Genomic DNA, 23,694 nt, shown 5'->3' with positions numbered 1-23,694 from the left:
CTTTGAAAATTAGGTGTGAAGATTTAATGGAAAAAAATTAAGTAAACAAAGCATAACATATCCTCTAACTACTCCAAACTTGCAATCACACTTACAGGTTAGGTCCTCAGAAATGCAATTACAGCCTTGGGTTCTAAGGCTAACTCTGCATGTAGATATTTCTACTAGCACACAAACCTCTGCCAGTGTGCTTTCCATGAAAAATCAGCTTAGTACAATTGGCTTTTAGCAAAAGCTTTACTGAGATGGTCTAAGAAAAAACATTCCTCCCATTAAAAAAATACTTTCTACAAGTATACACAGAATTCATGGGAAGAGTGGGAATAAATTTAAAGAGTATAACAGTTGTGGGGTCCCCATGTATGATACACATGAACAAATGGTTATTTACAACTCCTAGAACTAAAAATCCTTTCTCACTTTGTGAGAAATTTGCTTGTGCCACTTAGAATTCCAATTCCTGAGCTGATGAATTGTGAACAAGAACTGGACTAGTAAATTTCTGGAATTTCTCCAGCAATTAAAGCCTCTAGAGATATACCTAGCTCATCTGCATAGCAAATCGTGCCATTCCCTTCTTGAATTAACCAAAGAAATTTGCACATTATAAAAGGGTCACAATATACACTCATTTTTGTTTACAAATTAAGATTTTATCATGTATAACCACCCTTACACTTAACATCTTATGATAACATTCTAAACCCTTTATAATTTTATTATTATTATTATATATTTTCTATTGGTAGGGGGAGGAGATGAATCTCTTAAAACTTTCTGAAATGCAAAAAATAAAAGTGATCTGTGTCAGAGAATGAAGAGTAGAAGAATATCCAGAGAAGAAAAAGAAGACAATTGTAAATTTAGATCTAAAACACAAAATTGAGTATTTTTTTCAACAGGAGGAAGTGGGGTGTTTTGAAGAAACAGCAGCTACTTCACCTCTAAGGACAAGATTAAAAGAGATGGTCAGATGTGAGATCCCCCAGAAGGGAATCACTACCTCCCAGTGCCTCAGACACAAAACCTCTCCTCAGACACTGACTGCCATCACTCTGGCAGTGCCTTCCTACTTTTCTAGTCTTATTACACTTCTTCCTCAGAACATTTTCTTTAATCCAATGACACTGGCCTACAAATAAGCCATTCCACCTCGAAGCCCAGAGCATTTTCTCTCGCTGTCCCATACCTAGAATGTTGTCTTTCCTCCCCTTCATCTCCTAACTTCCTTTAAGTCCCAACTAACATGCCACCTGAGAAAGGAAGCTTTTCACACCCCCTCTTAATTCTCAGGCCTTTCCTTCATCATTTCCATTTACCCTGTACATAGCTGGTTTTGTATATATTTGTTTGTATGTTCTTTCCCCATTATACTATCAAGTAGTTTTAAGAGAGGGACTGGCCGTTACTTCTTTTTGTATACTTAGCATTCAGGACAATGCCTGGCATAAGAAAGAACTTAATAAATGTTTATTGATTTATTGATTAATGCCTATTGGTGGGTTAGCCTGCTTCAAATCTCTCCCTACTGAAATATGGCCACCTCAGTTGCCAAAGGGATCTTCCCAAATTGTACTTCTAACACCCCACCCCACATCCATTCTTTCAGTTAACTCCTCTAGCTTCCCATCACTTCTAAGACCAAAGGTAAAATTCTCTGCCATTCAAGGCCCTTCATAACCCACACCCTTATCTTTCCAGTCTTACATTTTCCTCAGCCCACACAAATATCTCGAACAATAATCAGATATACATTGACAAATGGTACACAAATTATCTGAATATATGTAAACAATCCAAAGTATATATGTGGCATTATCTTTTACAGACCTTACCTCAGAAAAAATCTCCATTTCTTTACCATTACCAGATCCTATGTTTGTGAAGGGTTCCAAATATTCACCACAAGAGCCACAGTACCGAGCATTTGGATAATTGCTGGCTCTGCATTTAGCACAAATGGAATAGCAGGCAGGAACAGTAGGCTAGGAAAAAAAAAAGATTTTTCTCATTTTCAGTGACAATTTCAAGGATCTGTGATTTTATCAGTATGGTCCTCCTTCTGTCAATGTAAATCATAATTCCTCTGTAACATAGTAAATAGTCTCATGAGAAAAAATTCATTATTTTTGCAACCAGTATGTCCAGAGAGAGAGAGAGAGAGAGAGAGAGAGAGAGAGAGAGAGGAGAGAGAGAGAGGGAGGGAGAGAGGGACAGAAGAGAGGGAGAGAAGGGAGGGTGGAGAGAGAAAAAGAGAGAGACAGCGACACAGAGAGACACAGAGAGAGAGAGAGAGACAGAGAGAGAGAGACACACACAGAGAGAGAGAGACAGAGATGAGAGAGAGAGAGAGAGAGAGAGAGAGAGAGAGAGAGAGAGAGAGAGAGAGAGAGAGAGAGAAAGGCCCAGTCACTGGGCCTTGAGGACTTAACAGAGCTTGTGCTCTGCTAGTATCTTCAAAAGCATAGGATCATCTCTATACCTGGAGAAGATACCATAATAGAATAGAATTTTCATCAAAGTGACCTAGGGTTACAATGGCTATACCAATCAATAGACCATATTTTCTGACAGTGATTACTAGAGCCAGTGATTTTAATGACTATTAATTCAATCAAAAAGGTAATTCATTTCCCCCCTGCAATTAAAAAAAAATTATCCCTATCTTTCGATTCCTTGAAAACATTGGGTAAATAAATAAATGTCCTTATAATCCTAAGAAGATAATTCTGGGACTAATAAAGGTCATAGAGCAGAAGTACTGGATCTGTCAGGGTAAGCTTCAAGGAAATCATGGATAAAGAAATCTGAGATGAATATACATACCTTAGCTCCACACCAGTCACAAAAACGTGCATCACAACGATTCTTACGGCCACATTTTGAACAATAAATGGTTGTTGCCTTCTGATTGAGAAGAGATGAAGTTACTTCTCCAATGAATATTGGCTAGTGAAATAAAACTATTTTTAAGAAAGAGAAACAATATTTTCTCCATTTATCCCCTACCCAACAAAACAACCAAAACCAAGCAATTACAACACTTAATGAAGCAATACAGAAAAGCTAAGACTATATCACTGAAATATTTCTGGCTAATAAATAAAATAGGCTTTAATGTTATTTATATAGGGTAGACTGTTCTTTCTTTTGTGGGAGAGCAAGAGATATATCTGTAGTAAGCTTAGATACTGAGATTAAACCTATGCATGACAATTTGAAGAATTATGACTAAGCTATTAAAATAATCAATGGAATATAACCTGAGACCCTAAATTGGTTCTACTGATAAAAGATTCTCTTCTCATTGGCAGAAATCAATGCTTTGAAACTGAGAGACAGGGTAGTAGAGTTGGTGAGAATGGGAAAGAAGAGTGATCTTGATAGACTTCAATTAAGGAAAGATATTTTAATCTCTCTTCAAAGTTATGAAAGGAGAAAGTCTCTAGAAGAAACTGACATGTAGAACTTCAATTATGTCCTCATTGTTAGAGACTTCAGAAAATTTCTCTTGCGTAAGATAAGGGATTCTCTCTCTTGGTTGAGTTTAATCACCTACTTCTCAATAGGAGAGCTCCTTCAATCCATATGGTCTGGTATATATTCTCATTTGAATATGTTCTCTGATTTCTATTCGTCTAAGACTTCCTTGCTATTTGTTATATGTATTCATTGTGGAATCTGAATTTGAGGGGAAGTCAAGTCTTTGATATAATGCTTGGAGTTCCTTTTTCTCATCAATGAAGATTGATCAGGAGTTTAGCGTGAACCTGAAAACTATCTCCTTTAAACTAACAATATGTCAGGAAGCACATGGATATAATTCTAGCCTAGTACTCCTTTCTGAGGAGAGCAGACTGGCTGGTTTCTGGTCCCATCTTATTTTTTCCTTCTGGAAGGAATTCAGGTCTCCCTTGGAGAAGGCTGGGAGTAGAAAAGAGGCTAGAGATACTTATTTTGGCTTCCCTTTGGGCTATACACAATACTCTTTGCTATAGATATTTATGTATTATGTTTATTTGTACACCAGGATGATTTGCAGGCTCTGTATCCTTTTTTTTTTTTCCTGTAAGATAACATCGTGAACATACATGATCTACCAAAACCAGGACTTAATTTCCCATAGTGCTTGAAGTTTGGAAAGCATTTCTTACAGACAGAAATTCTCTAGACTACATTTTCTTAAAAAGGGGCATGTCTGGTCATAAAGATGAAGGCCATAAAAATATATCCAAAAGTAGGATATCCAGAGGTGAAGGGGTTAGAGAATATAGGAAATGGAAAGCAAACCATAGGTAAAATTCAGAGTAGAGGACAGAAGGAAGGGTGGAATGGTACTACTATGGCATCCTCCAAACCCAGGAATCCTGCCTGAAGTTTAATCAAGAGACTTCCTAGATCTCCAGACTGAGCTGAGAGACTTTCTGAAAAGGGGAGACTGACTAGTCTGCTCAATTGCTGAGAGATGGTTTACCTACTTCATCATAAGTTTTTCTCAGGAGGTTTCTAATCCCATCCATCTCCTTTGTGGAAGTGTAGGAGACTATATCCATTTGTGTATGAGGAGTTAATGATTTTAAGCATTTTATTAACTTCTCTATTACTTTATATTTTTAAAGTCTTAAATGTTTTCTCATACTACTGTATATTTTTAAACTGTTTCTTGTATAATTGCATGATTAGGGTTTCATGCTGTGATTTGCAAGATTGATACCCCCACATCACTAAATTTGTGATAGAAACAGGGTTCCTGAGGCATTTGGGACATATGCCATGGGTTTCTGTAACTAATGTCTCTAGTTTACTCTAGGACAATGAAAAAGTGTAATAGAAAACATAATTCCTTTCTGTTCAATAATGCCTTCCAAAAATCTGCTGCAAGCTTTTTAAAAGGTATATATTAGCTACAGTGCAGATGCTACTGCCAACATAAAGATTTCTGAATATGTGGACAAGTTAAAAAAATCTCTGGAAGAAATTTTTTGTATATCCACTTATTCATTTTATATGTTAAATGACACCCTGAAAGAAGTTAATGCCTAGGTTATTTGTTCACTTAAGAGCACTCTGCTTTACTATAGAATCTGGTTCAGAAAAGAGTCAGGGGCAATTGAAATCATAGTAGCTTACTTTGTGACTTTGAAAGTTACAACTCAATAGAAGAAATCTGAAAGGAAATATGATTACCAACTTGGCCAACCAGCTCTTGAGTTCTCATAGACACAATAAAGGCAAGATTCTCACAGTAAGCAGTAAAGATATTTTGCAGGGATCAGGGATAGTTAGCAGAAAACAGTTTTGAAAAGTTTGGAATTAGAATTTTAATTCATTTATCAAAAAAGGAATCTTTTGTATTTCAAACTTCCTTTAAAAAAAAAGTCACTTTATCCCATCACATTAAACAAGGATATGAAATTGAAAAGCAAATTTAGTTCCTAAGACATGTAAATGCTAAATACTGATATAGTAAAATCCCTATTCATTCAACATTTACCATTTTGATGGGAAAAATTCAATTTTAAAAATCTTGTTAAAGCAGTTTTGCCATCAGTTATGAGCAGAGCTGGGCTAATGTACAGTTTATGGGGTTAATAGAAAGGTACATAAATCCTTATTTATCTGTACAGAACAGATCACATAGTCTGAGGCAAGAATAGAGTTTTGATTGATGATTTATTTGCCTCTATTAGTAAAGAATATGATAAAGATTCTACACATCAACATTTTAAATTTTTATTGCTTTCCAAACTGTCATATTTCTCCTATTCCTTGGAAGAAGGCACAATAATGAGCTGATTTATTTTAAACTATAAGTTATTTTTAAAATCACTAAAATATCATCCTAAACTTAAATTCACCCACTAATATTGTGGTTTATGATTTTAATCTCAATCTAAAAAAATTCCACTTTATATAGCAAATTCATGAAAATACAACACATGAACTATGTTTATATTTATATGTCCATATTATTTCCCCAAATTATTAATTAAAAATCATCAGTCAGTTCCATCAACTAATATTTGATTTCTTAACTACTCTAACCATCACAATCCATATTATAATTCTCTTAGGCAATTGTGGAATAATATGGCTTGGAAATAATGGATGGAAATAATATGTGGAATAATTACGGATAATTTTCAGAGAAGAGAATTCACTCCAAATATGGTCAACAATTGATCATGGTCTTCAAAACAGAACAAGTTTTTCTTATAATATTAGCTGCCATTCTAGCTACTTGTCAGTAATGTTAGGAAAGGGGAACACTAAAAAGGTAACTCCCCAAGTCTTCTTTAACAGAAAACTAATTTAAACTAGAAAAGGCTTACTTTGTAAAAGGCCATATCCATTGTAATTCAATATATATCACTTCTAGTTTTTTCAGCATAGCAATTGCAAAAAAAATGACCTGATGCTACTGCTGTTTATAAAGATGACTAATGCTCAGTAGTGGAAAAAAATTCCTGCTTAAGCCCCTGAGGAGTCATTGAGATGTGACTGAAATGCTAGCTTTTCTCTCATTCTTAAAGGTAGAGAAGGGCAGAAACTTCATGAAAAGAGATTCAGGAAAATATAGGTATAAATAGAAAGGAAGTATAGGCAAAAAACCATGCCCACTTTGCTTGTAACCACGTAGACAAGAAAGCAGGCAGCACTGGGGGCCCAGCAGTACTAGGAAAAGATGAGTAAAAGGCTGGACAGATCCAATTACTATGGAAGCAGAGATAATAATACACCTGCCCATGCAAGTTTGTTCTCTACTAGATTCTTCCCTATCCCCTCCCTAACTCATTCCTAACTCCTCCCTAACCCCTCTGACCCTGCTTTTACTTTCCTCCCCTTCTACCCTCCAATTTTAAAAGTCCCCACCACCAGAGGAATCTGGTTTAATTGTATATGGTTTAGCCTTGCTTAATCATATCTGATTTACATTATTGATCAGAGAAATGCAAATTAAGACAACTCTGAGTTATTACTTTTTATCTTTCACATTAGCTAAGATGACAGAAAAAGATAATGATAAATATTGGAGGAAATGTGGGAAAACTGAGATACTAATGCACTGTTGGTGGAATTGTGAAATGATCTAACCATTCTGGAAAGCAATATGGAACTATGCCTAAAGGGCTACAAAATTGTGCATATCCTTTGATCCAGCAGTGTTTTCTACTGGGTGTGTATCCCAAAGAGATCTTAAAGGAGGGAAAGAGATCCACATATGCAAAAATGTTTGTGGCAGCCCTTTTTGTTCTGGTAAGAAACTGGAAACTGAGTGGATGCCCATCAGTTGGAGAATGGCTGAATAAGTTATGGTGTATGAATGCTATGGAATATTACAGTTCTATAAGAAATGACCAACAGGATGATTTCAGAGAAGCCTGGAGCGACTTACACGAACTGAGCTGAGTGAAGTGAATAGAATCAAGAGAACTCTGTACACAGCAACAAGATTATGTGATAATCAAATGTGATGGACTTGGATATTTTCAACAATGAGGTTATTCAAGGCAATTCCTATAGACTACATCCAGAGAGAGGGCTATAAAGATTGAATATGGATAACAATATAGCATTTTTCATCTTTTTGTTGTTTGCTTGTTTTTCTTTCTCTTTTTTATGATCTGATTTTTATTGTATGGCACAATAAATATGGAAATATATAACCTACGCTGGATTTCTTGCTGTGTAGGGGATGGGGGAAATGATGAGGGAGAGAGAAAAACTTGAAACACAATTTCATAGGGGTAAATGTTGAAAACCATCTTTGCAGGTATTTTGAAAAATAAAAAGGTATTATTATTATTTAAAAAAGAAAATAAATCATATCTGATTTAGCCCATGATCCATTTCATATAATAAATGGCATCTTTTGTGACTGTGATAAATATCTCATGAGGTTTCACACTGTGAATCGCTCCTCCACTTGGTACTTTATTTATCTGATACTTCTTCAGGATCACTTTCCTTAGAGTCACTTCTGCCTCTCTGCTCAGTGTTTGGTTTGATATTTAACACTGGGAAAGTAGCTCCAATGCAAAATTCCATGGCCAATGGTCTTTTCCAAGAAAGAGAAATCCCCTTCTGACCCCTACTGCTTTCTGAAGAGGCACAAGGGCAAAGAGCAATCCCTTTTCAAGAGGTGGGTTGAATTTCCTCCAAAGTTGGCTCTCTTGTAGGCTACCAAAAGTCAATGTAAAATTAGGTGTCCATGTATTAGTTGGGGGAAAGCATAAGTCTTAATCTGGTACTATAGCTTTCTTTATTTCCTTAAAATCTAGGGAAATTGTGCCAAAGCTTTACCTCTTAACAACAATGCAATTTTAAGATCAAGCAAGCTTGAGTCAATTATGCATTCAACTTACCACATGTGTTTCTGGCAGAGGACTCTCACAGGTCACACAATGTTTAAAGGGAGCAGGGTTTCCAGTTCCACAGGAAAGGCAGATTCCCTTATCCTTAGAAATAAAGAATAATGTGTTTAGGCAAACAACTCAACAAAATAATAATCAAAGCCCTCATATAGTGTCAGCCATCATATTTTTAAACACATCTTTTTTTGGGGGAAAATGAACCAGAATAAGAGATAGGGAAGTTAATCGTTAAACAGAAAGGAGCACTACTGCTGGCCTCAGGAAAGGAATGGCTTTAGATTAAAATTCACACTAGAAAATAATGACTATAATTTGGAGGAAGGGGCATGATCCTGTTATAAAAGTTGCAGCTACTGCTCCAATGGATCCCTGAGGAGAGGAACAGAATAGGAATTTCCTCAGAGTTTTAAAGGATATCTGAGATTAAAAAAAGTTCCTCTGAGAAATCAGAAGTTTTTTCATTTTATTTTATTTAAATAATAACTTTCTTTTATATTATATTTTTAAAATACATTGTTTTATGAATCATGTTGGAAGAGAAAAATCAGAGCAAAAGGGAAAAACCATGGGAGAGATAAAAAAAAAAAAAAAGAAAAAAAGGAGTGAACATAGCATATGTTGATTTATACTCTGCCTCCTTAGTTCCTTTTCTAGATAGAGATGACATTTTTCTGTCCAAAGTCTATTGGAATTGCTTTGGATCACTGAACTACTAAGAAGAACCAAGCCTTTGATAGTTGATCATCATACATTCTTGCTACTATTGTATGCAACAATATATTCCTGGTTCTGCTTGTTTTGCTCAGCATTAGTTCATGTAAATCTTTCCAGGCCTTTCTAAAATCAGCTTGTTCTTCATTTTTTATAGAACAATAATATTCCATTATCTCCATATACCACAACTTGTTTAGCTATTCCCAATTTACGGCCATCTATTCATTTTCCAATTCTTTGTTACTACAAAAAGAACTGCCACAAACATTTTTGCACATGTGCATCCTTTTTCTCTCCTTTATGATTTATTTCCTTGAGATACAGACCCAGTAATGGCATTGCTGGGTCAAATGGCATGCACAATTTTATAGTCCTTTGGGCAGAGTTCCAGATTCACAACTCCACCAATAATGCATTACATTTATCATTATCTTTTTGTTTGTTTGTTTGTTAATAGTCAACTTTTATTTATTAATCATTTATTAAGTGCCTACTATGTGTCAGGCATTGTACTAGATGCTGGGAATACAAGGAAAGATAATTCTGGTTTCCTTTTTTAAAAATTAATTAATTAAATTAATTTTTACAAAAAATTTTATGCATAGGTAATTTTTCAGCATTGACAATTGCAAAACCTTTTGTTTCTACCTTTTCCCTCATTCCCCCCACCCCTTCCCCCAGATGGCAGGTTGAACAATACATGTTAAATATGTTAAAGTATAAGTTAAATACAATATATGTATATATGTCCAAACAGTTATTTTGCTGTACAAAAAGAATCGGACTTGAAAAAGTATACAATTAGCCCGTGAAGGAAATCAAAAATGTAGGCAGACAAAAATAGAGGGATTGGGAATTTTATGTAGTGGTTCATAGTCAACTCCCAGAGTTCTTTTGCTGGATGTAGCTGGTGCAGTTCATTACTGCTCTATTGGAATTGATTTGGTTCATCTTATTGTTGGAGAGGGCCTTGTCCATCAGAATTGACTAAATAAGTTGTGGTATATAAAGATAACAGAATATTATGATTCTATAAAAAAAAAAGGCAAACAAGCTGATTTTAGAAAGGCCTGGAAAGATTTACATGAACTGTTGCTGAAGAAAACAAGCAAAACCAGGAACACATGGTATACAGTAATAGCAAATATGTGGATGATCAACTATGAAAGACTTGGTTCTTCTCAGTGCTTCAGTGATCCAAGTCAATCCCAATAAATTTTGGATAGAAAACGCCATCTGCATCCAGAAAAAGAATCATGGAGACTTAATGTAAATCACACATGCTATGTTCACTTCTTTTTTCTGCCTTTTTTTCCCCTCATGGTTTTTCCCTTTTGTTTTGATTTTTCTGTCCCAAAATGATTCATAAAGAAATGTGTATTTAAAAAAGTTAATATATATGTACAACCAGAAAAAATAAAATAATTAAAAAAAAAGAAATTATATCTTTAGTGCTATAAAAATCAGTCTACCAAGGAGATGTATTGTTGAGCTAGGTAAAAATAGCAAATTATTTAAAGAAAGCTCTAGAATTTCAAGGAAAATAATGTTTTTAAAAATCTAGCTTCCAAGGGAATACCTCATAGAGCTAGATAAAATGATAACAGAATTAATCCAAAGGAATAAAAGACAAATCAAGGGAAATCTTCAAAAAAATATAAATTAAGGAATTCTGTCTTCAAAACAATAATCAACAAAGATGTTTAATACTGATTTTAAAAAGTGATGGTCTAAGTGTGAATCAGAAACAACAAAACTCAATCCCATCACCCAATAATAATCTAGGAATATAAATTAATTGGGGAAACGGAGGCAGGTGACCTTGCCCAGCCCTCTCTCACTTAAATCAAATTCACTTGCATGTCATGGCAGCACCTTCCAGATGTCATGGTTGCTTTCTAGAATGAGGAACAAACAAGAACTGTTGGCAGGTTACTTTACTATTTAATATGCATTACATAAAGTGAAGGACTTATCTGTGGCAATTAACCAAACAGATAATCTATATCAACGTGCATTCTCTTTTAGAAAAACCTGGCAAGTCCTCCATGAACTCAGACAAAGTGAAATGTACTTCATACAAAGTAATAGCAATGTTCTTGCATGACCAGCTGTGAATGACCTTGCTATTCTCAGCAGTAAAATGATCCGTGACTATTCTAAAGACTTATGATGAAAAATCTATCCTAACCCTGAGAAAAAATTGGTTATATCTGAATACAGATTGAAGCATAGTCTCCCCCTCCCTTTTTGTAACTTTATTTTTCTTGAGGGTTTTTTTTGGCGGGGGGATATCTATGTTTTCTTTTATAACATGACTTCTATGGAAATGTTTTTCTAATTTCACATGTGCTTTTTTAATGGGGTTTGGGAGTGGGAATCTGGAGAGAATCTAGAACTCAAAGTTTTAAAAACAAATGTGAAAAAATTGTTTTAAATTTAACTGGGAAAAATTAAATATTAAATAAAAAAACAACCAACCACATAAATAAGTTTAAAATGTGCATTCTACTATTCAAAAACTTATTACTTTCAATAGCTTTTATTCATGATTTGATTTTCATTACCTTTAAATGAACATTGTCCTGGGACTGTAGCTGTGGATCAAGAGGGGCCTCACATACAATACATAAAGGAGCGTTCACTGGTACGATACTTTTGCATTCACTGCACATTCCCATCTGTATAGAAGTGATTGAAAGTTGCCTTTTATTTTGGAAAAAAAATTAAGTGAGGGGGAAAAAAGACTTTGGTATGTAAAATAAATGTTTAGGTAATAGTGAACTATAGAGAAAGTCATTGATTAATGAAGGGATTTCACAAGGCCTAAAATTAACCCAAATTCCTTAAGTGGCTGTGCAAAAGCAAGTCAATATACTAAGTGTGAATATGTTTTGAGATTTTAAAATAAAGATATCATTTAAATTACCTTAACTTTTTTCAATCTTTTCTTCAAAATGAAGATTAAGACAGACTTAACGTCTTTCTTTCCCAATGCCAAATAATGAAGTAAGGGCCTTCTTGAATTCTATTTGCAAAGACAAACTAATCTATATACTTTTCATAATCATATTTCCTACTTCAAACTTAGCATTTTCAATATCTAAGTTCATAATTTATTAATAATAATAATCTCTTCTTCAAAAGAAATATTTTATGGATGGAAAATCAACTAATTAATCTTTCACCTCAGAATAAGGTCATAAATAAAGGATGATATTATTATTGACTTGCTTTCTGTATTTTGACTGTGGCTTGGAGTAATCACATATGAGTTAGCTCTCTGTCATCCATTTTATCTTTTCTTGAGACTATCACAACTCTAATCAATTTTATTTTAGGTAATGATCTTGATCTAATTTACCAAATCTTTTTTTGTATTGCTGATTCTTATAACTATGATATTGGAGAAGACAAAAGAGATTCATGGCTTTTGGAGTTTATGGGAGAATGGAGAATGAGAATAGAAACACACAAAGAGAAAAAGTTGGGAAGTGTGTCATTGTTGATGCATTAGGAAGATAAAGATAAGGTCTACATTAACAAAGAAAGGGTAAGGGAGAAAGAGTAAAACAGGCCAAGCCTAGGAATAGGTCTGGACCTTGGAGTAGACAGTTCTTTTGTGAGAAGAATTAGAAAGGGATCTGCCAGAAGTTCCTCTGGTTGGCATACCAGATCCTGAAGATTCACTGGTGTGTTCTGATACAGATTGGATGGAAAACCAAAGCCCAAATTAATAATTATGACCACTTATTTGCATAATGATTTAAGGTTTATATAATGCCTTTTTTCCAACACTGTGAAGTATTGGGATAGAACATTTTTTTATTTCCATTATACAAAGGAGGAAATGAAGGCTTAAGAAAGCTGAATTAAACCTCATCAAGCTATGTTGCTTCAAGGAAAGCTCAGGGGAAATGTCTGAACCTTGGCCTCCTGACTCCATGTGGGGCACATCATGTTGCTACTTTTAAACTAACAAAATCGTTTTACAAGGACCATACAAAACTGAGAGACATTTAGTTTTCATTTGGGCTATATTAAACAATGCACTGAAGCTGAGCTCTCCCTTAATATAAGTTCTGCAAAAAAAGATGAAGTTAAAGGGTCTTCTATAGAATTCTTTCTTTAGCTTTACCTGTTGAAATTCCACCATTCATTCCATAGTTATCATTCAAGAAATGGTTCCTATCCACTTTTCAAAAAGTTGCCACTTATAATAGCTAATAATATTAATATAGCCAGTATTTATGTGGTACATTGATGTTTGCAAATGTTTTACAAATATTATCTAGTGTTATCCTCACAATAAGCCTGAAAATTTCGATTATTCTCTCTATTTTACAAATGAAACTGAGACAAACAGGTTAAATGACTAGTTTAAGGTCACAAAGTTAGAAAGTCTTTAAGGCCAAATTTGACTTTGGAACTTTCTGACTCCATATTCAGTACTCTGTCCCTTCTACTCTGGTTTTCCCCGTAGGAAATTTTTCTCCTTTCCACCAAAATTGCCTATCACTTTGTGCTTCTCAATGTTACCATGTTTATTTCATATCATAGATATTTATTTGCATTCTTCTCTTCCCTAATGAAATATAGACTTATTGAGGTCACAGACCATTTATTCTTCTGTATCTCTACTAGTGGATTACTCACAGCAGGTTCTGAGGAGAGCTCCAGGGAACAGAACTGGCTCTGAAAACCTTCTTGAACTATCAACTATCTTTATCAGTCTGTGAACTCTGAGAACATCCCTATTACTTCCTTCAGGAAAAAAATGCAATACAGGGTTTTTAATAGTTATTTGATTTAAGTTGGCTGCTGGGCCAGAATGAGTGTGCATGTAGATGACCTCTTATATTCTTCCTTGTTGGCTTGTGAGTGGAAAAACTTATTTTGAGTTGTCATGAGGAGGGAAGAAGCAGAAGGATCCATCTCCTATGTGTCCATGAATTCATAATTGTAATGTTCTGGCTAGCTTTCTGCTACTTGGCTGACTAGATGAGACGAGAGACTGTAGACTGGCTGACTGAGACCACTGGCGCAGACTGGGAGACTAAAGGAGACAATAAAGACTTTGGAATTTATTCCTGACTATTCTTATGGTGAATTATTGCTGAGACCAAGGCCCAGTTCAGAGGACCTTCAGAAAGCTAGCCAGGACATTACACATGGCAGCTCTATTTATTTTGCCTGTTTTGTGTTTATTCTTTCTAGATCTTGGGTGAATTAGTACTCTAAGAGAAAAAAGCATGACTTGTTTGCATCAAAGAAGTTTGAACAAAGCTGAATTGAAGTAGCTCAAAAGAAATGCGAGATGTATAAATTTAGAGACAACTACCCAAAATGTTCATATGGTCTATTTGTACCTAGCCTGTGGTAAAGCCTTCTGAAATGTACTGGTCTGATCAGTAACAGATGGACACACTATACATTACTATTCACTTGGACTCCATCATTTCAAGCAACTCATGTGTTTGATGTGGAAACTGTTCCCATGCTGGCTAATCAGCTATTGGGTTTCCTTGTTGCTTTATTTGAATTGTATATATAGCTTACAGATATGCAATAGAGTGGGCTACCTTTTTTTCAGCTCTCCTCTCTGCTGGACAACTACTAAACTTTTTTTCTAAATTTTCCAGTTTAGGAATCTTTCATTTTTAGTTCATAAAGTGGTATCTGAATTGGGACTTTGAATAATTGACCCAAGAGGTTGGATTTAATCTAGATAAGATTACTCTTCATAGAGAAAACTGGGTGAGTAACCCTGTGGTTCAAGTGGAACACAATCAAACTGCTCCTTTCTCTGGACTAGGTCTTAGTTCTCAGAAGTCTGGATGTCCAGAAAGTTAAAGGCTGTATACCATCTCAACTTAGGCATTTATTTAAAGTTAGAACTAGCCTAGTCATCCTTATCGGCAAATAAACGGCCCTTTTGGACTGATCAAAAAGAGTTTTGTGAGGGTGGATACATTATCTGTTAATTTGGCCAGTCCTTCAGCAGTCTCTCTTTTTTCCTCCCTCTCTCCTTCTCTTTCTCTTCCTCTAGGTCCCTTACTTTCCAGTGATTATTTGAAAATAAACCAAATACACGGACTACTAACTGACAATGGCAAATGCAAAGGCCCTTAGGTGAACAATGTGACTTGCTGGCAGGAGTCCTTTGTCCATTTTAGTTGACTGAATGACCCTGATAAACTAATTGCCTACACTCATTCACTTAAGATGATCTGTACTTAATGAGAGAAGCTAGTAGGTATATTAGTCAAAATAAACTGTTAATCAGGGTTGAGCTGTTTGTGGGCCAAGTGTGCATACCCCAAACAGTAGGAAATCTCTCTTTTTCTCCCATTCTACCTTTCCTAAGAGCTTTTCAGGAAATCTTCATCTACTGTCCTGTTTCCTGTTGCTCATAGATTCTGCTACCTTAGAAGACTTTCAAGGGGGAAATATAGTTAGAAAGATTGCTATGTAAAAAAACTGCTTTAGGGGAGCCAAGATGGCAGACCCAAAACTCTCCCAACATTCCCCTCTAAATAGCTTAAAAATAATGCCTCTAATCAAATTTGGAGTAACAGACCCAATAAAAAGTCAGGATAAGAAAATTTTCTGGTTTAAGAAAACATAAAAAGTAAGTAATCTCTTAAGTTTTAAATCAAGTCTGAAACACCGAGATGGAGTTCTGATGGAGGTTTGTCTGGAGCTCATACACTTGGTGGTAGCAACAGTGGTGGCAATAGCAGCTTCCTGTGGTTTCTGCCCAGATACGATGATAAGGTTGGACAATAGCTCAGAAAGAGATTACAGAGAAACTTTGCTCTCACTGGACGAAACTCTGACTGACTGGCAACTCTACTGATCATATGTGGCTCTAGGTCACAGTTCAAGAAAGAGAGGGGTGCTGATGGTTAGTCACGTAGGAAGAAGGGAGATAAGGGATAGTATGTGCAGCTACAGAGGACCAGAAGCCATTCCTTGGTAAAGCAGAGAGTACACATCTCTTCTAGGATCACAGCACCTTGTAGATCCCAGAACTAATTGTTAAAAACTCATGAAAAAGCCTAAAGTTTGGCCCATGCCTCTCCAACCCCAGGTAATTAACAGAGTCCACCTTCAACACAAAGTTCAGAGTCAAGAAATAAATTGGAAAAAAGGAATGGACAACAACAACAACAAAAATGACCATAAAAAGCTACTATAGTGGCAGAGGAGAACAAGACAGAAACTCAAAAGAAGACAACAATATGAAAACAGCTACCAAAAAAGCCTCAAAAGAAAAATGCTAATTATACCCAAGCTCACTAAGAATTACTGGAAGGGTTAAGTATATGAGAATAGTAGAGGAAAAAATGAAAATGATGCAATAAAATTATGAAAAGATAATTAATAGTTTGGTAAAAGAGGCACAAAAATAATAACAAAAACAACACTTTAAAAAACAGAATCTGTCTAATAGTAAAAGAGGCACAAAAATTCACTAAATAAAAAGAGGTACAATATCTTACTGAAGAAAATAATTCCTTAAAAATCAAAATTGGGCAAGTGGAAACTAATGATTCCATCAATTATCAAGAAACAATAAATCAAAGTTAAAAAAATATGAAAATAGAAGAAAATATGAAATATCAGAAAAACAAGTGACATGGGAATACATCAAGAACAGATAATTTAAGAATTATAGAATTACCTGAAAGTCATGATCAGAGCATAGGCATCATATTTCTTTTCTTTTCTTTTTCTTTTTTTTTTTTTTTAACTTTTAGCCAAAAGTTACATTTACTTAGGAGAAGAGGTTATAGATAAAATGAAGAGATGAAATAAGCACCAGGAGTGATAAACATGAAGCAGATTTGGGAGAACAATAGGATTACCAAGAGGTTTGAAAGAAGTCATTAAAGGAATATGCAGGCTGGGAGCCAAGATGGCAGAGAAGCCACACGACTTTCTAAGCTCTCTCTTACCCTCACTACCAACTATTTAATTCAGTCTCAAAAATAGCGCTTGACTGGTAAAACCCACGAAGATTAGAAGTACAATTTACAGCCGAAGAAAATCTGGAATTTGTTCAGAAAAGGTCTGTCCTGAGGGGTGAGGAAAAAGACTGGAGCAGATAATGATAGACTAAAGGCTAGCTTTGGGCTGGGGAGGCCTCTGGGGTTAGAAAAGGTACAGAGACAGAGGACTCTGGTATAGGCTGATTGCTCTACTCTGCTTGCAACACAGCAGATCAGCAGAGAAATCAAAGCCACTTTAAAAAATGCCAGAAACTATAGTCTGCCTATAGCTACCCCAAACCGAAAGTGGCTCAGCACAGATCACAGCACCGCTACTGTATGGGGCTTTTCCTTGGGGCAGTTAAGAACCTGCACGGCAGGGGACAACAGTCCGGGGAAGCTTCTAATCTCACAGTGGGGGGCTCAGCCTGAGGCAGTGGAACTTCCACAGCAGCTACTGTGCTTCCAGGGGCAGTGACACTTCTGGTCTGTGCACTGGGGCTATTAACTAGTCAGCTGCTAATATCCACAACCTCACTGGAGGGCTTTGGTCTGGGGTTGTGACACTTTCACTGTTCAGCCTCTAGCCTCAGGGCAGTCACTAGGCCACACAGCTGGAACTCTTCACTGGGCACTTCTGTAGCCCTGCCCATGCTAACCAGCTCTGAATCACTTCTGATGGGGGGAGGGTCTCTCTCCCAGAGCACCCTCATACCTTTCCAGTCTGTTCACAAGACAGCTGCCGTCCATACTATCTCTGTTCTGCAGAGGAAGCTGGTAACCTCCTTGCCCTGAAGGCAGACCCTATAGGTTTTTAAAAATGAATAAAAAAATGAAGAGAATGATTGATACCTTCTATACAGAAAGAGAACAGGTTTGCAACCCTAAGGAGACTAATAGAAGATAGTCTCCAGATAATACCCTGAAGGGGAATGTTACCTGGCCCCCATCACATAACTCTCTCTTAGAAGAGACTATTAAAAACCTCAAAAGATAATTAGAAGAAAAATGGGGCAAGGAAAGAGAAGCTATGCAAGAGAATAACAACCTCCTGAAATGTGAATTGGAAAAGGTAAAGAATTCACAGGAAGTGCAGGGAAACAAAATTTGTGAATTGTAAAAGGTTAAAAAATACCTGGAAAGTAGGATTTGCAAATTGGAAAAGATAAAGAATTCCCAAGAAAGTAGGATTTGTGAATTGGAAAAAGAAAATAGCGTAAAAAAATTAGTGAAATGGAAAAAAATTCCATAGAGCAAAACAACTCATTTAAAAACTCAATTGGACATATACAAAAAGAAGTAAAAAAAGTGAATGAAGAAAATAACTCATTAAAAATCAGAACTGAATAGAAATGAATGATTCATTGAGACACCAAGAATCAGTCAAGCAAAACCAAAAAAAAAAAAAAAAAAAGAAAGAAAGAAAGAAAAAAAGAAAAAAAGAAAAGAAAAGAAAGAAAAGCTGGAGAAAAACATCAAATATTTACTTGGAAAATCAACAGATCTGGAAAATAGATCTAGGAGAGACAATCTGAGGATTATTGGACTTCCAGAAAACTATCATAAAAAAAGAGCCTAGATTCTATTTTACAGGAAATCATCAAAGAGAACTGCTCAGAGGTAATAGAACCAGAAGGTAAAATAAGCATTGAAAGAATTCATTGAACACCTTCTGAAAAAGACTCTTAAAAAACACAAAACTCCACGGAATATTGTGGCCAAGCTGCAGAACTATCAGACTAAGGAAAAAATATTACAAGCAGCCAGGAAAAAAACAATTCAAATACTGAGGTGCCACAATAAGGGTTACTCAGGATCTGGCTGCCTCCACATTAAAGGATCGAAGGGCCTAGAATCTGATATTCCAAAAGGCAAAAGAACTTGGAATTCAGTAAGAATAAACTACCCAGCTAAGCTGAGCATTTTCTTCCATGGAAGAAGATGGACATTTAATGAAACAGATGAATTCCATTTGTTTCTAAGGAAAAAACCAGATTCAAACAAAAAAAATTTCATCTCCAACCACGGGACTCAAGAACAGCAGAAAAAGGCAAAAGGAACTCTTGAGAACTGTATTTCTGTTGTGGATATACAGAAAGTCCATATGTATAATTTGATTTTACTGATATAACATAAAAAAGGGAAGTAAAAATGGGAGATAGTGTCAGAAAACGGGAAAAAAGGAGATAAAAAGAGGGAAACTACATCCCAGGAAGAAGAAAAGAAAATTTATCATATCTGAGGGAATTTAGAGAGGGGGAGGAACATTGTGTGACTTGTACTCTCATCAGAATTAGCTCAAAGAGAAAATAATTGACATATTTGTTTTACAGAGAATTCTCTCTCACCTCATTAAAAAGGGGGAGAGGAAAAGGGAAAAGGAAAAGAGTAATAAGGGAAGGGTACAAGAAAGAGGAAGGGATTTTTTTATGTAATATTTTTATTATACCTTTTTATTTACAAAACATATGCATGGGTATTTTTTCATCACTGACCCTTGCGAAATCTTCTGTTCCAACTTTTCTCCTCCTTCTTCCCTCTCCCCCAGATAGCAGGCAGTCCAATACATGTTAAATATGTTAAATACAATATATGTATACATTTTTATACAGTTATCTTGCTGCACAAGAAAAACCAGATTTAGAAAGAATGTAAAAATAACCTGAGAAGGAAAATAAAAATACAAGCAAACAATAGCAGATAGAGTGGAAATGCGATGTTGGGGTCTACACTCATTTAGGAGAAGGGATTTAAAGGGAGGGAGAGAGATACTAAAAAAGGGAGAGCTCTGTGACACAAGTGGGGCCCATAAGTTTAATACTGGGGAAGGGGTTCAGGGGGGACAAGGAAAAAAAAGAATAATCTGGGGATAATATGATGGCAGGAAATACAGAATTAGTAATTTTAACTGTAAATGTGAATAGGGTGAACTCTCCCATTAAGCGGAGGTGGGATAGCAGACTGGATCAAAAGTCAGAACCCTACAATATCTTGTTTACAGGAAACACATGTAAAGCAGGGAGATACATACAGAGTAAAGGTAAAAGGCTGGAGCAGAATCTATTATGCTTCAACTATAGTCAAAAAAGCAGGGGTGGCCATCCTTATCTCAGATCAAGCAAAAGCAAAAATTAATCTAATTAAAAGAATAAGGAAGGAAACTATATCTTGCTAAAGAGTAGCATAGACAATGAAGCAATATCGATAATAAACATATATGCACCAAGTGGTATAGCATATAACTTCCTAAAGGAGAAGTTAAGAGAGTTGCAAGAAGAAATAGATAGCAAAATTATAATAGTGGGAGATCTCAACCTTGCACTCTCAGAATTAGATAAATCAAACCATAAAACAGATAAGAAAGAAATTAAAGAGGTAAATAGAATATTAGAAAAATTAGGTATGATAGATCTTTGGAGAAAACTGAATGGTGATAGCAAAGATTATACTTTCTTCTCAGCAGTTCATGGAACCTATACAAAAATTGACCATATATTAGGACACAAAGATCTCAAAATTAAATGCAGGAAGGCAGAAATAGTAAATGCTTTCTTTTCAGATCACAATGCAATAAAAACTACATTCAACAAAAAGTTAGGGGTAAATAGACCAAAAAGTAATTGGAAATGGAATAATCTCATCCTAAAGAATGAATGGGTATAACAGCAAATTATAGAAACAATAATTTCACCCAAGATAATGACAATGATGAGACATTATACCAAAATCTGTGGGATGCAGCTAAAGCGGTAATAAGGGGAAATTTTATATCTTTAGAGGCTTACTTGAATAAAATAGAGAAAGAGAAGATTAATGAATTGGGCCTGCAACTTAAAAACTAGAAAAAGACCAAATTAAAAACCCCCAACCAAAAACTAAACTTGAAATTCTAAAATTAAAGGGAGAAATCAATAATATTGAAAATAAAAAAAAAACTATTGAATTAATAAATAAAACTAAGAGTTGGTTTTATGAAAAAGCCAATAAAATAGATAAACCTTTGGTAAATCTGATCAGAAAAAGGAAAGAGGAAAACCAAATTGTTAGTCTTAAAAATGAAAAGGGAGAACTCACCACTAATGAAGAGGAAATTAGAACAATAGTTAGGAGCTACTTTGCTCAACTTTATGCCAATAAATTTGATAACTTAAATGAAATGGAAAAATCCTTCAAAAATCTAATAGCTTGCCCAGATTAACAGAGGAGGAAGTAAATTGCTTAAATAGTCCCATTTCAGAAAAAGAAATAGAACAAGCTATTAATCAACTCCCTAAGAAAAAATCCCCAGGACCAGATGGATTTACATGTGAATTCTACCAAACCTTTAAAGAACAATTAGCCCCAAATGTTATATATTTGAAAAAATATGGAATGAAGGAATCCTAACAAATTCCTTTTATGACACAGACATGGTACTGATACCTAAACCAGGTAGGTTGAAAACTGAGAAAGAAAACTATAGACTAATCTCCTTAATGAATATTGATGCTAAAATCTTAAATAAAATATTAGCAAAAAGACTACAGAAAATCATCCTCAGGATAATACACCATGATTAAGTAGGATTTATACCAGGAATGCAGGGCTGGTTTAATACTAGGAAAACTATTAGTATAATTGACCATATTAATAATCAAATTAACAAAAACCATATCATCATCTCAATAGATGCAGAAAAAGCATTTGATAAAATCCAACATCCATTCCTACTAAAAATGCTTGAGAATATAGGAATAAATGGACTATTCCTTAAAATAGTCTTTAAAACCATCAGTAAGCATCATATGTAATGGGGATAAACTGGAACCTTTCCCAGTAAGATCAGGAGTGAAACTAGGTTGCCCACTATCACCATTACTATTCAATATTGTATTAGAAATGCTAGCCTCGGCAATAAGAGTCAAGAAAGAGATTAAAGGAATTAGAGTAGGTAATGAGGAAACCAAACTATCACTCTTTGCAGATGATATGATGGTATACTTAGAGAACCCCAGAGATTCTAATAAAAAGTTATTAGAAATAACCCACAACTTTAGCAAAGTTTCAGGATACAAAGTAAATCCACATAAATTCTCAGCATTTTTATACATCACCAACGAAATCCAACAGCAAGAGATACAAAGAGAAATTCCATTCAAAACAACTGTCAAGAGTATAAAATATTTGGGAATATATCTACCAAAGGAAAGTCAGGAATTATAAGAGCAAAATTACAAAACACTTGCCACAAAAATAAAGTCAGATTTAAATAATTGGAAAGACATTAAGTGCTCTTGGATAGGACGAGCGAATATAATAAAGATGACAATACTCCCTAAACTAATCTATTTATTTAGTGCTATACCAATCAGACTCCTAAGAAACTATTTTAATGACCTAGAAAAAATAACAATAAAATTCATATGGAAGAACCAAAGGTTGAGAATTTCAAGGTAATTAATGAAAAAAAAATCAAATGAAGGTGGCCTAGCTGTACCTGATCTAAAACTATATTATAAAGCAGCAGTCACCAAAACAATTTGGTATTCACTACATACCTGTCAGAATGGCTAAGATGACAGGAATAAATAATGATGAATGTTGGAGGGGATGTGGGAAAACTGGGACACTGATGCATTGTTGTAAGAGTTGTGAAAGAATCCAACCATTCTGGAGAGCAATTTGGAACTCTGCCCAAAAAGTTATCAAACTGTGCATACCCTTTGATCCAGCAGCGCTACTACTGGGCTTACATCCCAAAGAAGTACTAAAGAAGGGAAAGGAACCTGTATGTGCCAAAATGTTTGTGGCAGCCTTTTTTGTAGTGACTAGAAACTGAAAAATGAATGGATGTCCATCAATTAGAAAATGGTTGGGCAAATTATGGTATATGAATGTTATGGAATATTATTACTCTGTAAGAAATGACCAGCAGGATGAATACAGAGAAACTTGGAGAGACTTCACATGGACTGATGCTAAGAGAAATGAGCAGAACCAGGAAATCATTATACACTTCAACAATGATACTGTATGAAGATGTATTCTGATTGAAGTGGATAACTTCAACATAGAGAAGAGCTAATCCAGTTCCAGTTGATCAATGATAGACAGAATCAGCTACACCCAGAAAAGGAACACTGGGAATTGAGTGTAAACTGTTTGCACTATTGTCTTTCTACCCAGGTTACTTTTACCTTCTGAATCCAATTCTTACCGTACAACAAGAAACTCAGTTTTACACACACACACATATATTATATCTAGGATATACTGTAACACATGTAACATGTATGGGATTACCTGTCATCTAGGGGAGGGGGTAGAGGGAGGGAGGGGAAAATTCGGAAAAGAAGTGAGTACAAGGGATAATGCTGTAAAAAAAATTACCTATGCATATGTGATGTCAAAAAAAATTATAATTATAAAATTAATTTTAAAAAGAAATTAAAAAAAAAAAAAAAGGAATATGCCATGGTGAGTACACCATTGATTGGCATTAAATCTATAGAGGAGTTTAGCAGACTAGCCAGGATTAGCTATGGAAAATAGAAAGACTGTAAAATCCTATGGGGAGGAGGGAGGGAGGGAAAAAAGGAAGGTAGGGAGAGACAGAGAGAGAGAAACAGAAG

At 35.2% G+C, this 23,694-nt stretch overlaps 1 protein-coding gene across 14 annotated transcripts in view; it reads right to left on the bottom strand.

Annotated features, from left to right (window-relative positions):
* Positions 1-23,694, bottom strand: part of DZANK1 (double zinc ribbon and ankyrin repeat domains 1) — a 138,029-nt gene that overhangs the window by 66,245 nt on the left and 48,090 nt on the right. For 11 of the 14 annotated variants that reach the window (XM_074287770.1, XM_074287766.1, XM_074287774.1 and 8 more), the window contains 4 exons: positions 11,657-11,770; positions 8,367-8,459; positions 2,827-2,949; positions 1,836-1,985 (listed from right to left, as the gene is read on the bottom strand). In XM_074287770.1, coding sequence (XP_074143871.1) covers positions 1,836-1,985; positions 2,827-2,949; positions 8,367-8,459; positions 11,657-11,770 — 480 coding nt within the window. The remainder of the gene's footprint in view (positions 1-1,835; positions 1,986-2,826; positions 2,950-8,366; positions 8,460-11,656; positions 11,771-23,694) is intronic. The other 3 variants (XM_074287768.1, XM_074287772.1, XM_074287769.1) reach the window with 2 other exon arrangements.

This window comes from Sminthopsis crassicaudata, chromosome 2 (genome assembly GCF_048593235.1).
Source record: "Sminthopsis crassicaudata isolate SCR6 chromosome 2, ASM4859323v1, whole genome shotgun sequence".
NCBI lineage: Eukaryota > Metazoa > Chordata > Mammalia > Dasyuromorphia > Dasyuridae > Sminthopsis > Sminthopsis crassicaudata.
This window is presented reverse-complemented; position numbering and strand designations above follow the sequence as displayed.